The 15,570-nt window shown below is 37.0% G+C and overlaps 1 protein-coding gene across 1 annotated transcript in view; it reads left to right on the forward strand.

Annotated features, from left to right (window-relative positions):
* The window catches only part of LOC124594193 (ankyrin repeat domain-containing protein 17), a 256,867-nt gene that overhangs the window by 53,225 nt on the left and 188,072 nt on the right, over positions 1 to 15,570 (forward strand). Inside the window, exons 8-15 of the mRNA XM_047132555.1 lie at positions 4,122 to 4,217; positions 4,298 to 4,487; positions 8,080 to 8,254; positions 8,463 to 8,589; positions 8,667 to 8,882; positions 9,529 to 9,799; positions 13,168 to 13,286; positions 13,358 to 13,546. Of these exons, the coding sequence (XP_046988511.1) occupies positions 4,122 to 4,217; positions 4,298 to 4,487; positions 8,080 to 8,254; positions 8,463 to 8,589; positions 8,667 to 8,882; positions 9,529 to 9,799; positions 13,168 to 13,286; positions 13,358 to 13,546 (1,383 nt within the window). The remainder of the gene's footprint in view (positions 1 to 4,121; positions 4,218 to 4,297; positions 4,488 to 8,079; positions 8,255 to 8,462; positions 8,590 to 8,666; positions 8,883 to 9,528; positions 9,800 to 13,167; positions 13,287 to 13,357; positions 13,547 to 15,570) is intronic.

Raw genomic sequence — 15,570 nt, forward strand, 5'->3', positions numbered from 1 at the left:
GTTGTAATGTGTCTGTGACCTTATCCAACTCGTCTTGTGTACTGACCTGTCTCCTGTATTATGTCCACAACCTAAAACATAAGCAGCATACATGAAGAGGCATTGACGTCTGCAACAACACAAAGAAAAGTCCATACTTTTTGGATCACACAGACCTTCCTTGCAACTTGCACTGCATTAAGATGTTGATTGCAGCATCATCTAAGTGTCTCACTGGGACACCAGTACTCACTTCCTTCTGAGGCATCACCTGACACCGTAATGCATAACACAGCTATTAAGTGGCAAATGATTTTAATTGTTGCCTATACTGAAAGCAAAGATCTCAAACTAAGCAATAAGACCACAGGTACCATCTGCATCAAAGGAGAGTAATATAACGGGCATTGATACATGTGTTCCCCAAATTCTTTTCAACAGTCTATGTCCGAATATGTTCAAAACAGTTTGCTTTGAACCTCATTACACAGTTCATACCAACTTAGTGTTGACCGCCCAACTTATTTGAGCATGTCTCAATTCTGTGTCATGTCGTGAAAAACTTGATTGATACAACCATTCAGCTTGTCGGTTGGAGTAATCTTCACCATTGTCATTGATATGCCTGCTCCCCTCCCCCCCATCTCCCTCAAAAAAAAGGGGAAAAAATATAGTTGGACAAATGCACTTGGGACACAAGAAGTCCTTGACATTCCCCCAAATTTTCAGTGTGATGGTGCACCATCTTGTAACCAGAGATTGCCATACAAAGCAAATAATTCCGTGTCTGAGCAGATATTGTAAGCTGATCTAGTTAAGTTTGCCAACAGTAGTAAGGATCCCAGTAGAAGATACTTATCAACCAAAGTATTGTTTAGGAAAAACCTTTGTTGGAGAGGTTTGACAGCAGTGTCATGTTTGTTCTCGTTCCTGATTTGACTGTGTGATTGTGTATCTACGGATTCTGGAAACAATGTTTATTCCAAATAATACCGAATCGCATTTGGGAAAACATACAACTCACTTCCAAGAATGGCAATTACAGCTCACTCAACTAAAATATTTGTGACATGGAAATATTAATAAATACAAGAATTACAGTTGTTACAGATCTTTCATGGCAATATTGTTTACTCTGGCTGAATAATTTAATTGCTTTAATTGTACTCAGATAATTTTGAAATAATACTGTTGTCAATGTAATTTGACAAACTTTGTGGAAAATCAATTGGTTAAAGCAGTGGTGTATATAACACACAAATACATAATTATGTATCATGCCTGCTGATGCAAGTGTCAACTGTAAAGACTGAATAAAACCTTTCTGAATCACTGTTTAGTAACGCCGACAGAACATTATTAATACACTAAAACACACTGTGATTGCTGTAACTCTGGAATGTCCTTTAATACAACAATACATGGACACTGCAGTGTACTAATATTTACCTTTACAAATTTATATTTAGATAAATTAATTCTGCTTCCTGTTTCTCAGTTCCCATATGTTTTCAAATGGGGGCAGCATCGCTCAGGTGAATTAATCAGATCAGAAAATTAAAAACTTCCAAACTAATGAAACTCATTTTAAAATAAAACTATTCAAAGAACACTGAGATACTACATACCAAGTGCGTGACAAACAATAATAATCCACAAATATAAACAAATCACTTTAAATATTTTAGTGCCAGCATGCAAATTAAATTAAATTTAAATAATTACTTGGCAAAAGGCCTATTATAATGTGAACTGGCTGTTAGATAACTAGATTTACACATGAGTTTTTCAAATGGACAAAATAACCCAGTTGTTACACGTTTTTAACTCTTGATGATGCCAGTAGTTGTCTTGGAATCAGAATTGTATCCAAGGTATTAATGATGCAAGTCATTCATTTAGTCTACCACACACAATATACACTAATAAAAACACTATATTCTTGAAAATTATTGTTTAACTGGGTTTCGATTTAAACTACTAATGACTATAAGCATCAATCTCAGTATCATGAAGCTGGAACTGTCAGAAGTTGCAGTCATGTTGAGGGGCTGGATGGCAGCATCAGTGGTGTAGAACTACTCCACATCTGAAGTTTGCGACAACTGCACTAATACTGTGCAGTGGCATAAACTGTCCTTAGTGTCCTCCCACTGATCACGGCAAGCCAATAAGTGTCAGTCTTGTGAGAAATCACGTGTTGCTAAGATGTGTTTTGCAAATGCTTGTGAGCGCAGTCCACTATTTACCACCCCACCCTGTAGTGCAGATATACTGCTAATGACATGTACAGCAGCTGAATTCCTTCAATCAGCTAGCATGTGCGCCTATGGAGACCAAATTTCAAAGTTATTGCCCTATCAAATCCCAGTAATTACAGTAGTTACAGATCAGCATTATAAGCATGTAATTTTTCATTAAAGTGCACTTCATAAAGGTCCCACAGGAACTGATAAATCATTGTTACTTTATATTTACTTTATAGTAAATTAATAACTGACAATGTTGGTATTCAGTGGGCTTCCTGCATGAATAATCTGTGTAGAAGGCAACATTATTTGATGAAGAAATAATGGTACAAATTCCATTTGAGTTGGAAAATCAGGTGACACTACTGGAAGCACTTTCTGAAACTTGTACATCATTTTTGGTCCATGCTGCATTCAAAGCCTTGTGTAAGCAGGCTTGGAGGCTTTGAAGCATAACAGCTAGTTGGATGCTACGAAAAGTGGCAGTTGACCATGAATAAAGAAAAGTGTGTAGTTATTCACATAAGTACTAAAAGAAACCCACTGAATTTCGATTTTGCAATAAGTCACACAAACCTGAAGGCTGTAAATTCAACTAAATACTTAGCGATTATAAATGCAAGTAACCTAAATTGGAACATTCACATAGATAGTATTGTGGGTGTAGAAAACCAAAGACTGCAATTCATTGGCAAAACACTTAAAAGGTGCAACAGATCTATTAAAGAGACTGCTTACACCACACTTGTCCGCCCTGTTCTGGAGGGCTACTGTTCAGTGTGGGATCTGCATCAGGTGGGAGTGACTGATGACAGCATGCTTGTTTTGTATTATTGCAAAATAGGGGAGATAGTGCCACAGAAATGATGCATGAATTGGAGTGGCAATCATTAAAACAAAGGCGTTTTTCATTGCAACAGGATCTTCTCATGAAATTTCAATCACCAGTTTCCTCCTCCAATTGCAAAAACATTCTGTTGGCACCCATCTACATAGGGAGAAATGATCATCAAGATTAAATAAGGGAAATCAAGGCTCACACAGAAAAATTAAGTTCTCGTGTTTCCCGTGCACCTTTCTAGAGTGGAACGGTAGAGAGACAGTTTGAAGGTGGTTCATTGAACCCTCTGCCAGGCACTTTGTTGTGAATGGCGGAGTAATCATAATGTGGTGTACCGGGTCTGATGTGCATAACTCGTAGTAAATGGTGGGTCGAGGAGGACATAGTCCTTACAGTGATCCTTGGTATGTGATCTTAAAGAGAAACAGTCTTCACTTGAAGATTGGTTTGAACATCACAGTGTTTTATTATGGATGGTATTATTTTAGTTCATAAGCTCTTGCCTTCTTCCAACCTTGGAACAGACTTACACATCAATTATAGGGGATCTACAGTTTAATGTGCATTATGAACTAGAGTGCTGCATGACATTTTTGCAGATTAAGAAATCATTACCAGAGGTGGAAGAGGCGATAAGTGATTGATAAAATCTTAGAACTGGAGATTGAGCCTTTGGGTTTGTAGTCTGGCACTTACACACTGATCCACCCTATCCTCCCTCATAAGTTTGTCAATGAGGATGTGAAGCAGCACCCTTGGTGTGCACACATGCAATAGTTGAACAAAATGAGACCATGATTTCATAGTGACATGGCATAATTCCTTTATTGATTTTACTGTGGGGATATTTTTTCTGTGCTAGTAAGAAGTGGAAAGATGCAAGTGATGAAATGGCAAGAAGTTGGGAAAAAATGAGCAAATAAATATGCTAACAATTACAAGAGCAATTTTTGTGTTTTCTATCTTGTGTGTTAGTTTCTGTGGCATTTGTTTATTTCTGGAGTTAACGTGGTTTATTGTATGTGTTCTGATTCCTCCTCCTCTTTTCTAAGGAACATAAAACTGATGAGATGCATACAGCTCTCATGGAAGCTTCTATGGATGGTCATGTGGAAGTTGCCAGATTACTCCTTGATTCTGGGGCACAGGTAAATTGTTGTTACTGTTGTACTACTACTGTTATTACTTACCTGAGAGAGGTATTGAATATATTTTGGTTCATTTTTAGGTAAACATGCCCACAGACAGCTTTGAGTCGCCTTTGACTCTTGCAGCCTGTGGTGGTCATGTAGATTTAGCAATGCTCCTAATTGAAAGGGGTGCGAACATTGAAGAAGTGAATGATGAGGGCTACACACCACTAATGGAAGCTGCACGTGAGGGACATGAAGAAATGGTTGCACTCCTGCTTAGTCAAGGTATTTTGTTGTTTGAGTGTGCCAATTTTTTAACAAGGTCAAGTGAAACACCTATTTTTATTGCTTTCATATACCCAGTATGAATTTGCACTTCACTTTCTTGGAGCATGGCTTATGTTTCTCTTTTAAGTAACTATTTTATCTCTCTTGGCTATTTCATAGATGTACATTTTGTCTTCTTTTTTCCTTGCGCTGGTCTAAATGTCAGTGAAACAAATCTACCTTTTGTAAAGTAATAGATAAAATGTCAGAGTAGTGCTTGGGATTTTTGTCCTACTGTCTTCAAATTTTGTCACACATCACATATTTCTGCATTATTCTCCCAATTTCTTTAAAATTTGATTGCCGGTTATGTTGCCCCACAGATTAAAGATCCCTTAATTGTGATAGTAGGCTAGAGAAAGAAAAGCAAAATGAATAGTTGGAAGGAAGATATAGTGAGAATTTGAAGTGAAGTGCAGTGGTAACAAGAAAAGGATTTCCACTGAGATGCGTACAGGATTATCATGACCAGTCCAGTATGGATAATGCAGGAGCAGGTCTAGTAATGGACAAGAAAATAGGAATGCGAGTATAGTTCTATGAACAGATCATCAGAGCTAAGATACGTACAACTATAACCTGCACAGTAGTAAAACTACATATGCCAAAACTGTTTGACATTGAGTTTTGAAGGGAGCATTATGCAGTGACTGAATGAAATAGCTGAAAGACCTACAAATGAAGATGAATGTGTGATAGTGAGATGTGATGTAGTGAAGACACGGGAGACACAACTAAGCAAATATAAAAGGCCTAGTAGGAATTATTGGATACTACATAAGAACTTAAATGATGAAAGCCGTACAGCAATGAAGTAGTGAAAGGTAATAGTGAATCTATAATGTGAAATTGACAAAGTGCAAAAGTATGGTTGTCAACTAGTTTGTAGTATGGATTATCTGTAATTGTTAAGGATTTGTCACCTTAATTACAATGTTATGGGAAGTTACCAAAAAATTGCTGAAGTAGACAAATTACAGTTTGAGGTTTCTACAAAATTGGAAAAGGTATTGTTTACGTCGGCTAATAATGCGCTACTGAAATGTTTTCTATATTGTAATGATTTCCTTCCTGAGTATGTATTAAACCTGTCTACAAATGGTTTCATCGACATGGCATACTAAGTCAATGGGACTTAACATCTGAGGTCATCAGTCCCCTAGAACTACTTAAACCTAACTAACCTAAGGACATCACACACATCCATGCCCGAGGCGGGATTCAAATCTGTGACCATAGCGGTGGCGCGGTTCCAGACTGAAGCACTTAGAACCGCTTGGCCACACCGGCCGGCTTACTAAGACAGATTATGCTGAGTGACAACAAACATTTTTCGTTCTGCCCATCAGCCTACAGGATAGAAATAAAAGTGCTTTCTAGCCAAGTGATGTCACAAAGTTCAAGGCATTTGTCTGTATGGTTTTGCAGTTTTTGTAACCATGTGATGTCACAAGATGCACAGTTTACCTATTAATCCATACTTAATATTTAGAGTATGAGCAGATCCATAAATAACTGGCAGTGGATGAGAAAGTGTTATGAACATTTTTGTATAAAACACTGGATGCCTCTCATTTAATAATGTAAGGTGTTTTTGTTTCGAAGTTTTATTTTTATTTTCATTAATAATTTCTGAGATGTGTGTGTTGATTTTGTAGTATTTGGAAACTATATAAATGTTTCAAAAACACCCTCGATATTTACTAAACAAGTTTCTAGCCTGTTTTCATTTAACCAGATTTTTTTCATTTAAAATTTTTATTCCTGGAAAATTGTCCTTATTTAGGATTCGAAAATGTCTGAAATAATCATTTAAAGGCCTAAATCAAGCTTCCAATCCCCCCTCCCCGTTCCATATTTCCATATGATTACTGACAGCCTGTTCGCATGGTTGGCAGCTATGAAAATGGCAAAACAGTAAAAGCTAGAGGAGAATAGAAGTCTGTAGAACCAAATTAAAGAAACCTTTAGAGGATAGAGAATCAGTTGTAAGATTCATTAGATCTCATATGATCAAAAGAGGGAAAGTTGAAAGCTGAATGGAATATATAGAAAGGGCTAGATGTAAAGGAAATATACTTGATGGTAATATGGGAGATGTGAAGAGAGAAAAATTTATACAGATCACTGAAAGATGCACATAGTAACTTGACACCTGTGGTGCATGGTGTTCTTTCTGAATTTTCAACAAGCTTGGGAGAGCCAGCCATGGTAAAACTGGTAGAAGCTTACCTAGGCGAGTGGTGTGCTGAAAAGAGGTTATAAGACGAATGTCAGTAAAGTAAAATAACAGAAGTATGTGATGCTTAGTGAACTACTTATGGAAATGACACTGCAGATAGACAGGTTTTCTTTTTTGCCAGTAAAATAACTGCTGTTGCAAAATTAAAGGGATGTATAAAATGCATAAGGACAACGGCAAGTAAATATGTTCTGGAAAAGGGAAGTATGAATTACTGAATTGAACTGGGGAGGGCAGAACTCTTTACAGCACAGGTTGACTATGAGGAGGAACAGGTTGTTAGGACACACCTTGATGCATTGATTTTAAGTTCATTCGATTTAAACAGAGAAATATAAACAGCAGTGATCCTAATGCAGTATTGTGTGCTCAGAAACAGGATTTATTGTGGAGTTTCAGTCCCTGTGATTGTAGTAAAGCCGATCAGTACCCTTAAAATGTAGTAAGAAGCCCCTTAAGGCATTAAGGAATAGTTAATTCGATGATGGAGGGAAGTGGAGGGGGGATTACGGAAATGGAGACTAAGGCTTGAATAAACTAATCAAGTTGAAATGGATATTGGTTGCAGTAGTTACACAATGCTGAAGAGCCTTGCGCAGCATAGACCAACATGGGAATTGCAACAAACCAATTTTAGGATTGAGACGTTTAACAACATAATAGTTAAAATGAGACAATGGGTATTATCAGCAATTGAATAATTTAATTTTTTAGAGACTCATTCATTGATAAATGTTCCACAGAATGAGTCAGGATTCATATAGGTATTCAAATTATTAAACTAAAATGGAATTTCATTGCTTCTTTTCACCTGGGGAAAAGTATGGCATTCCAGTACTCAGTGTGACCAACAATTGTCTTCTGTAAGTGGCTTATGTTTCCCTGCGTAGCTTTGAGGTCCACATTAAAACTCACTTTTTCTCATAGAGCAACCGCTCTTTATCCAATAAAAAATTGATGTATTATTTGGCACTGCTGTATACAGTGACAGCAAGAAATACAGACTAAGTTGACAGTTATAACAACTCTTACTTGGAGGAGGAAAATATACGAATTCTCATAAGGCTGTTAAGATTAAACTTTTCAGTGTCTTCACTAAACATTCGAATAGGTGGTGATTGGTTTCTTTCCCTGTCTGTACTAAATGAGACATGTGGTTGTAGACAGAATTCAAATCATCCATTGATGAGAAACATCTTCAGTGACTTTTCTAGTTATGTGTTTAATTTCTTATGCAACTTACTGTGTTACGGTGTATATTTTGTCATTAAAAAGTTTGAATTCCTAACCTTGTTTCAACATTGATAGGTGCCAATATCAATGCACAGACTGAAGAGACTCAGGAAACAGCTCTAACTTTGGCCTGTTGTGGAGGGTTCACGGAAGTTGCAGACTTCCTTCTCAAAGCAGGTGCAGACATTGAATTGGGAGCCTCAACTCCACTTATGGAAGCTGCGCAGGAAGGCCATCTAGAACTGGTCAAGTACGTTTAACGTAATAATTTTTGTTCATAGGTTGAAAGAGGAAGTAGTACTGTTGTAGAGTTAGATGGGGAATTCACCCAAGACTCCAACTCATGGGAGAGAAAGTAAGACACACCCCTGTGTAAATACTTTTCTTTTGTGTAGTATAGTATTTGTATCCTTATTAATGATACTTCAATGTCTATATTGTGTTTTTTTATAATACAGGTTCCTTTTGGAAAACAATGCTGATGTGCATGCTCAGACACAGACAGGAGATACAGCTCTCACGTACGCCTGTGAGAATGGCCATACTGATGTGGCAGAACTCTTGCTTCAGTATGGAGCAGATTTGGTATGTTTAAAATTAAATATTTTGTAGGTTGTAAATTAACACCACTTGTACATTGACACAAAAAAAATCTTGTGCAGGAGCATGAATCAGAAGGTGGTCGAACTCCACTTATGAAGGCTTGTCGTGCTGGACACATGTGCACAGTACAGTTCCTCATTTCAAAACATGCAGATGTCAATCGTCAGACTACAAATAATGACCATACCCCTCTGTCATTGGCCTGTGCTGGAGGACATCTAGCAGTTGTGGAGCTGCTGTTAGCACAATCAGCTGATCCTTTTCATAAATTGAAGGTGAGTTTAATATGTTCCTGACTTATATGTTTCTCAATTTTTGGGTAGTAGGCTTATTATCTTTTACAGAGTAGATCGGGACATAGCTATAGTCTTTGGTCTTTCATTTGCGCCTGTAGTCACCAGGGCTATATCTAATCACTGCTGTGCCACAAAGAGAAATGTAAAATAAGAGAAATTAAATGGCAGCACCACACATAGGTCACATCGCAATCCCACATTTCTGGCAGTGGTCTGGCTCAGCTAAGAGCTGTGATACAGTCTTTTGATTGTGTTACCTGCTGTCATTAAAGAAATATTTGGTTCTGTCACATACAGTCGTTGACCTTTACGCATTGCACTACTCTGATATCCATAATCGTCAGTTTTAACATAACTTTGTTTCAACTTGGTTTAGCATAGAATTTTTGTGCTGAAATACTGCCACTTTCTAGACTGTAAAAGTTAGTTAAGCTACAATTTCTGTCCTTCATGAGAGGGTTTGAACAAGAAATGAATTTGTAATATATTTGTAATATATTTTTGTATTGTTTGCAAGTGAGAAGTCTTTTAATCCATGAGATGCTAGCATAGTTTAACACCTGCAGGATATGGTAATCGTAAACTGATACTAATGCCTGTTGGTTTGGTTATTATTATTATGTAGGACAACTCAACAATGCTGATTGAGGCAGCAAAAGGTGGTCACACAAATGTGGTTCAGTTGTTGCTGGATTATCCTCATTCCATCATGATGAGTACCCCCCATCCACACAGTGTGCCAACATCAAGTGGAGCTGTTCAAGGCAGTGGTGTTGGTGTGGTTGGGACGATAGCAGATTCTGGTGGAGGGGTCATCGAAGTGCCTCCACCTAATATACATCCTGTGGCACCAACACCATCATCAGGGGCAGCAAAGATTACTGCAAGCCAGGCTGGTAAGTTTTTCATTGCATTAATGTTGTATGACTTGTACAAAATTCGACAGTGACCATGTCATCTTCAGTCTAAAAACTGGTTTGATGCGGCTCTTCATGCTTCTCTATCCTGTGCAAGCCTCTTTATCTCTGAGTACCTACTCCAACCTAGATTCTTCTGAATCTGCTTAGTGCACTCATCTTTTGGTCTCCCTCTAAGATTTTTACCCTCCGCACTTCCCTCCGATACTAAATTTGTGATCCCTTGATGCCTTGGAACATGTCCTACCGGCCGATTCCTTCTTCTAGGCCAAGTTGTGCCACAAATTCCTTTTCTCCACAATTCTATTCAGTGTCTCCTCATTAGTTAGGTGATCTACCCCTCTGATCTTCAGCATTCTGGTGCAGCACATTATTTCAAAAGTTTCTATTCTCTTCTTGTCTAAACTATTTATTGTTCATGTTTCACTTGCATACTTGGCTACACTCCATACAAATACTTTCAGAAATGACTTCCTGACACTTAAATCTACACTCAATATTAACAAATTTCTATTCTTCAGAAATGCTTTTCTTGCTAGAGCCAGTCTACATTTTATATCCTCTCTACTTCGACCATCGTCAATTACCTTGCTGCCCAAATAGCAAAACTCGGCTACCTCTTTAAGTGTCTTTTCCTAATCTAATTCCCTTAGCATCACCTGGTTTAATAACATTACATTCCATTAACATTATTTTGCTTTTGTTGATGTTCATCTTGTATCCTGCTTTTAAGAAACTGTCCATTCCGTTCACTTGCTCTTCCTTTGCTGTCTCTGACAGAATTAAAATGTTGTTGGCAAACCTCAAAGGTTTTTATTTCTTATCCCTGGATTTTAATTCCTACTACAAATTTTCCTTTCTTTCCTTTACTGCTCGCTCAATATACAGATTGAATAACCTTAGGGATGGGCTACAACCCTGTCTCACTCCCTTCTCAACCACTGCTTCTCTTTCGTGCCCCTCGGCTCTTAAGACTTCCCTCTGATTAGGTACAAATTGTAAATAGTCTTTCACTCCCTGTATTTTATTTCTGCAACATCCAGAATTTTAAAGAATATTCCAGTCAACATTGTCAAAAGCTTTCACTGCGTGTACAAATGCTATAAACATAGTTTTGCCTTTCCTTGAGCTGTCTTCTAAGATAAGTCGTAGGGTCAGTATTGCCTTGCATGTTTTCCATTTCTGTGGAATCCAAACTGATCTTCACCAACGTCGGCTTCTACCAGTTTGCCATTCATCTCTAAAGAATTCATGTTAGTATTTTACAACCATGACTTACTAAACTGATAGTTCGGTAATTTTCACATCTGTCAACACCTGATTTCTTTATGATTGGAATTACTCTATTCTTCTTGAAGTCTGAGGGTATTTTGCCTGTCTCATCCACCTTGCTCACCAGAGGGAAGAGTTTTGTCATGGCTGCCTCTCCTAAGGCTATCAGTAGTTCTAACGGAATGTTGTATACCTCCGGGGCTTTTTTTGACTTAGGTCTGTCTGTGCTCTGTCAAATTCTTCATGCAGTATCATATTTCCCATCTTACCTTCATCTACGGCCTCTTCCATTTCCATAATATAGACGTAAAGTAAATCTTGTTGTATAGACCCTCTATATACTGCTTCCACCTTTCTCCTTTCTCTTCTTTGCTTAGGACTGGTTTTCCATCTGAGCTCTTGACATTCATAGAGGTGGTTCTCTTTTCTCTTTAATTTTCCTGTAGGTGGCATCTAACTTAACCCTAGTGCTATAAGCTCCTGCATCCTTACATTTGTCCTGTAGCCACTCTTGCTTAGCTATTTTGCACTCCTGTTGATCTTGTTTTTTTGACATTTGTATTCCTTTTCATTTTCGTCATTTACCACATTTTTATATTTTCTCCTTTCATCAATTAAAGTCACTCAGTCATGTGTTACTCAAGGATTTCTACTAGCCCTTGTCTTTTTACCTACCTGGTCCTCTGTTGCCTTCACTTTCATCTCTCATAGCTACCCATTCTTCTTCGGCTGTATTCCTTTCTTCTGTTCTTCTCAATTGTTGCGTAATGCTCCCTCTGATACTCTCTACAACCACTGGTTCTTTCAGTATATCCAGGTCCCATATCCTTAAATTCCTATCTGTTTGCAGTTTTTTCAGTCTTAATCTACAGTTCATAACCAATGAATTTTGGTCAGAGTCCACATGTGGCTGTGTAAATGTCTTATAATTTAAAACCTGGTTCCTGAATCTCTGTCCTACCATTACATAAGCTATCAAATCTTCCGGTGTCTCCAGAACTCTTCCACATATACAGCCTTCTTTCACGACTCTTAAACCAAGTGTTACCTATGATTAAGTTATGCTCTGAGAAAATTTCTACCAGGCATCTTCCTCTTTCTAAATTTTCATCTGCCTTAACTATCTGAATAATTTCTTTTATCTCATCATTTTCCTCAATCTTCTCCTAATCTGTGAAGTTAGTTGGCATATAAACTTGTACTACTGTGGTGGGTGTAGACTTCGTGTCTATCTTGGCTACTATAATGCATTGACTAAGCTGTTTGTAGCAGCTTATCTGGGTTTGTTTTGTTTTATTCATTATTAAACCTACTCCTGCATTACCCAGATTTTATTCTGTATTTAGAACCCTGTATTCACCTGGCCAGAAGTCTTCTTCCTCCTGCCACTGGACTTCACTAATTCCCACTATATCCAACTTTGACCTAACCGTTTCCCTTTTTAAATTTTCTGACCTACCTGCTGGATTAATGGATCTAACATCCACATTCCGATCTACAGAATTCCAGTTTTGCTTCTCCAGATAACGATGTCCTCATGAGTAATCCCCAACTGCATTATTAATGTATCTAGTTGCAAATTTTCCTTTGATGGTTGTGGTTGACTTGCCCTAGAATAACTTATTTGAAAGTTGAATAAAAATGTGGTAGAAAAGCTACATGCTTGCATATGAAGGCTACAGCATCAAAGCATTACAGCACCCGTTCTGACAGTTAAAATCATATGAATTAGAATTTAAAACCCCGGATCTTTACCATTAATTTATATTTTTCTGCTATTGGGACTGTGGAAGCATGCCTCATGACATGACTTAGTTTTTCTATCTGCCAGTAATGAGGATGATTGATCATCCTCAAAGCATTCTCAGATGAATTCATTGCTACAACATCGTCAGCAATAAATGATTGTCATGATAATTCCAGCACAAATTTACGGAAAAATCTTTAATGGTGTTTTAAGTGTTGTAAGCACTCAAAATGGTGTTTTTGTTGAGTAAGTAGCTTCTGATTATGTAGCAGCTTCTGTACAGTTAACTATAAGTATGTTCTGCATTAACTACAAAAATGCTTTTCAGGGCGACTCGTAGAACATCTTGCGCAGCAAAAACACAATACTCAAAAATCATTGTTGAGAAAAAGTCGTTCTTCTGCCATGATGAATGACAGTAGTCTCACCTCAGCAGAAGTCCAGCAGGTAAGCTTTGTACTGCAGAAAAGAAATGAACGTATTACTGTGGGCATATTTCTAATGTGATTCTGCTTTAGGTACGGAATCAGCCTCTTGGAGATGGTTCCAGCAGCAGTGCTGGTGTTGGAGTTCTGTCAAAAGATGAGCCTAATATTTTAGACAAAGGGAGTACACCTGCTCTAGTGGATGTTGAGAAGGCTTGGAAGCAGCATGCAGCTAGGGAGGATCAGATACTACAGAAACAACAAATTCTGGAAGAACTTCAGGTGAGAAGAATGAATCAGAAGGTGCTAGTGAAGAAAATATGTGGTACAATAAGTACTCTCACAGAACTGTGGTGTGTTCAGAAGTGCTTAAAAGCCAAAAGTGGCAAAATTCTATTAATTGATATAATAAAACTCTGATGCTGTCAAAAATGTGTTACAGTTGTGATTCTTCTGGTGGGTTGGTCACTCATGTGAGTGATGTGAGTAATGTGTTTGTCACTAAACTTGTTCCGTCAACAACACTAATGAATAATCATTTCATTGTGCAACTATGCTTAAATACTTCTCGAATTTAAAATGTTGAGGGACTTTAAATGCTTAAAGGACATTGGCAGTAAAATTGCTGAAAAATTAATCTGCCCTTCTCCATCCTTGTTTCTCTAGTACTTAGAAATGGAAAAGGATGTATGTAGGTCAATCCATACCAAGTGGCCCAGCACTAGTTGCTTGATCATATTGGAAAATTTGATATTTGCTGTGTAATTTCCTAATCTTTAGTGGACCCAAAATTATTTTTAAAAATGTTTTGTTTTTTAAATTGTTTACTAATTGGTTGCCCTAGGCCTTTTGTATGAAAAGTATTTAGTTTAGTGCACTCAGTTCTACAAATTAAAATTATCACCACCTAACTGAATGTATTCCTTAATATATTTTTAATGGCTTGAAGTTATTGGCTGCAAATTAAAAACTCAAGTTCTGAGCAGTAGTTCTCCACATGAGTAGCAATTTCTCACCCTTAATAGTTCATGTGCAGCTACAGTAAATAGTATAGTTATTTTATAAAGAGTATCAGTGGTGGGAAGCTTACATTTACACTTACACTTAACAGACCTTTATGATATCAGCCCTCGGTATAAATTTTGATTGAGGTTCAGTTGGAAGTTATGGAGGAAAAAATACAAATAAAAGTCAAAAATACATTTTTTTTAAACATCTGTGATGTCTAAGCTTGTGGAAAGTATATCAATAATGTAATTTATACACATTGTTGAAGCAATCATCTGGACACTCAGTTGACTTTTAGCTCCTTAAGAGTGCAGTTGAAAAATGGAGTCTGTGTTCTATTGGTGTTATTAACAGAGCTTGCCATAAAAGTCTGTATGGAGTGTTTAAAGACATCACTTTAATTGAAGATTGTAATGATAAAGAAAAAATAGTGTTCTTCTTAAGAGCTGACTCAGAGGTTAAAGCTACTTGCAAATACCATAAAGTGAAATACTTTTAAAAATCTCATCCACCTTTCTGGTCTTGCTTGGATGCTTTTAAGAAACATAAGAAGCCTTTAACAAAAGATCTGAGTATAATGTTAGATCATTATTCTAAGCCTAAAGGCCCTTTTATCAATATAATACCAGGAAAAACATTGTGTCCAACAAGTTATTGCCAAGGTAATTGTAATGAACAAAGAAAGGGATAGTGATGGTTCACATAAAGAATTTTGTGGCTTCTCAGAAGCAATAAAAACTTAAATGAAGCAAAAAGACCTTTTGTCTTGAATACAAAAATTGAGAAAGTGGCAACTACAGTCAAAATAATTGGAAGTTTAATTTCAAAAACAAATTTGTACTAAACCAGGGGAAAGTTCTAATAATTCACCAGCTGTATGAGATTATTTGATAGGAAAGCTAAAAACTAAAAGCCATATTTCATACAAAAAGGATAATATTTCAAACAAAGAGGATAAAATTATCAGTTTACTACCAAATTCTTGGACTCTAGCAAAAATTACTAATGAATTTAATGTGTCAGAATGTTTGGTTTAATTAACAAGGCATTTAGTAAAATGAGAGGGAATTTTACCTGCATAACAAATGAAAAAGTCATTTAATTTGATGGATCAAAACACGATCGAAAAGGTCATTAGGTCTTACGATGATGACAGTAATAACTGTTTGATGCCAGGCAAAAAAGACTGTTACTATGTATGCAAATGGTACTAAGGTACAAATACAAAAAAAGGTTAACACTGGTTAATTTACATGAACTATTCAGTGAATTCGAAAAAGAAAATTCTGACATTAAAA

Source organism: Schistocerca americana, chromosome 1, assembly GCF_021461395.2.
Source record: "Schistocerca americana isolate TAMUIC-IGC-003095 chromosome 1, iqSchAmer2.1, whole genome shotgun sequence".
NCBI lineage: Eukaryota > Metazoa > Arthropoda > Insecta > Orthoptera > Acrididae > Schistocerca > Schistocerca americana.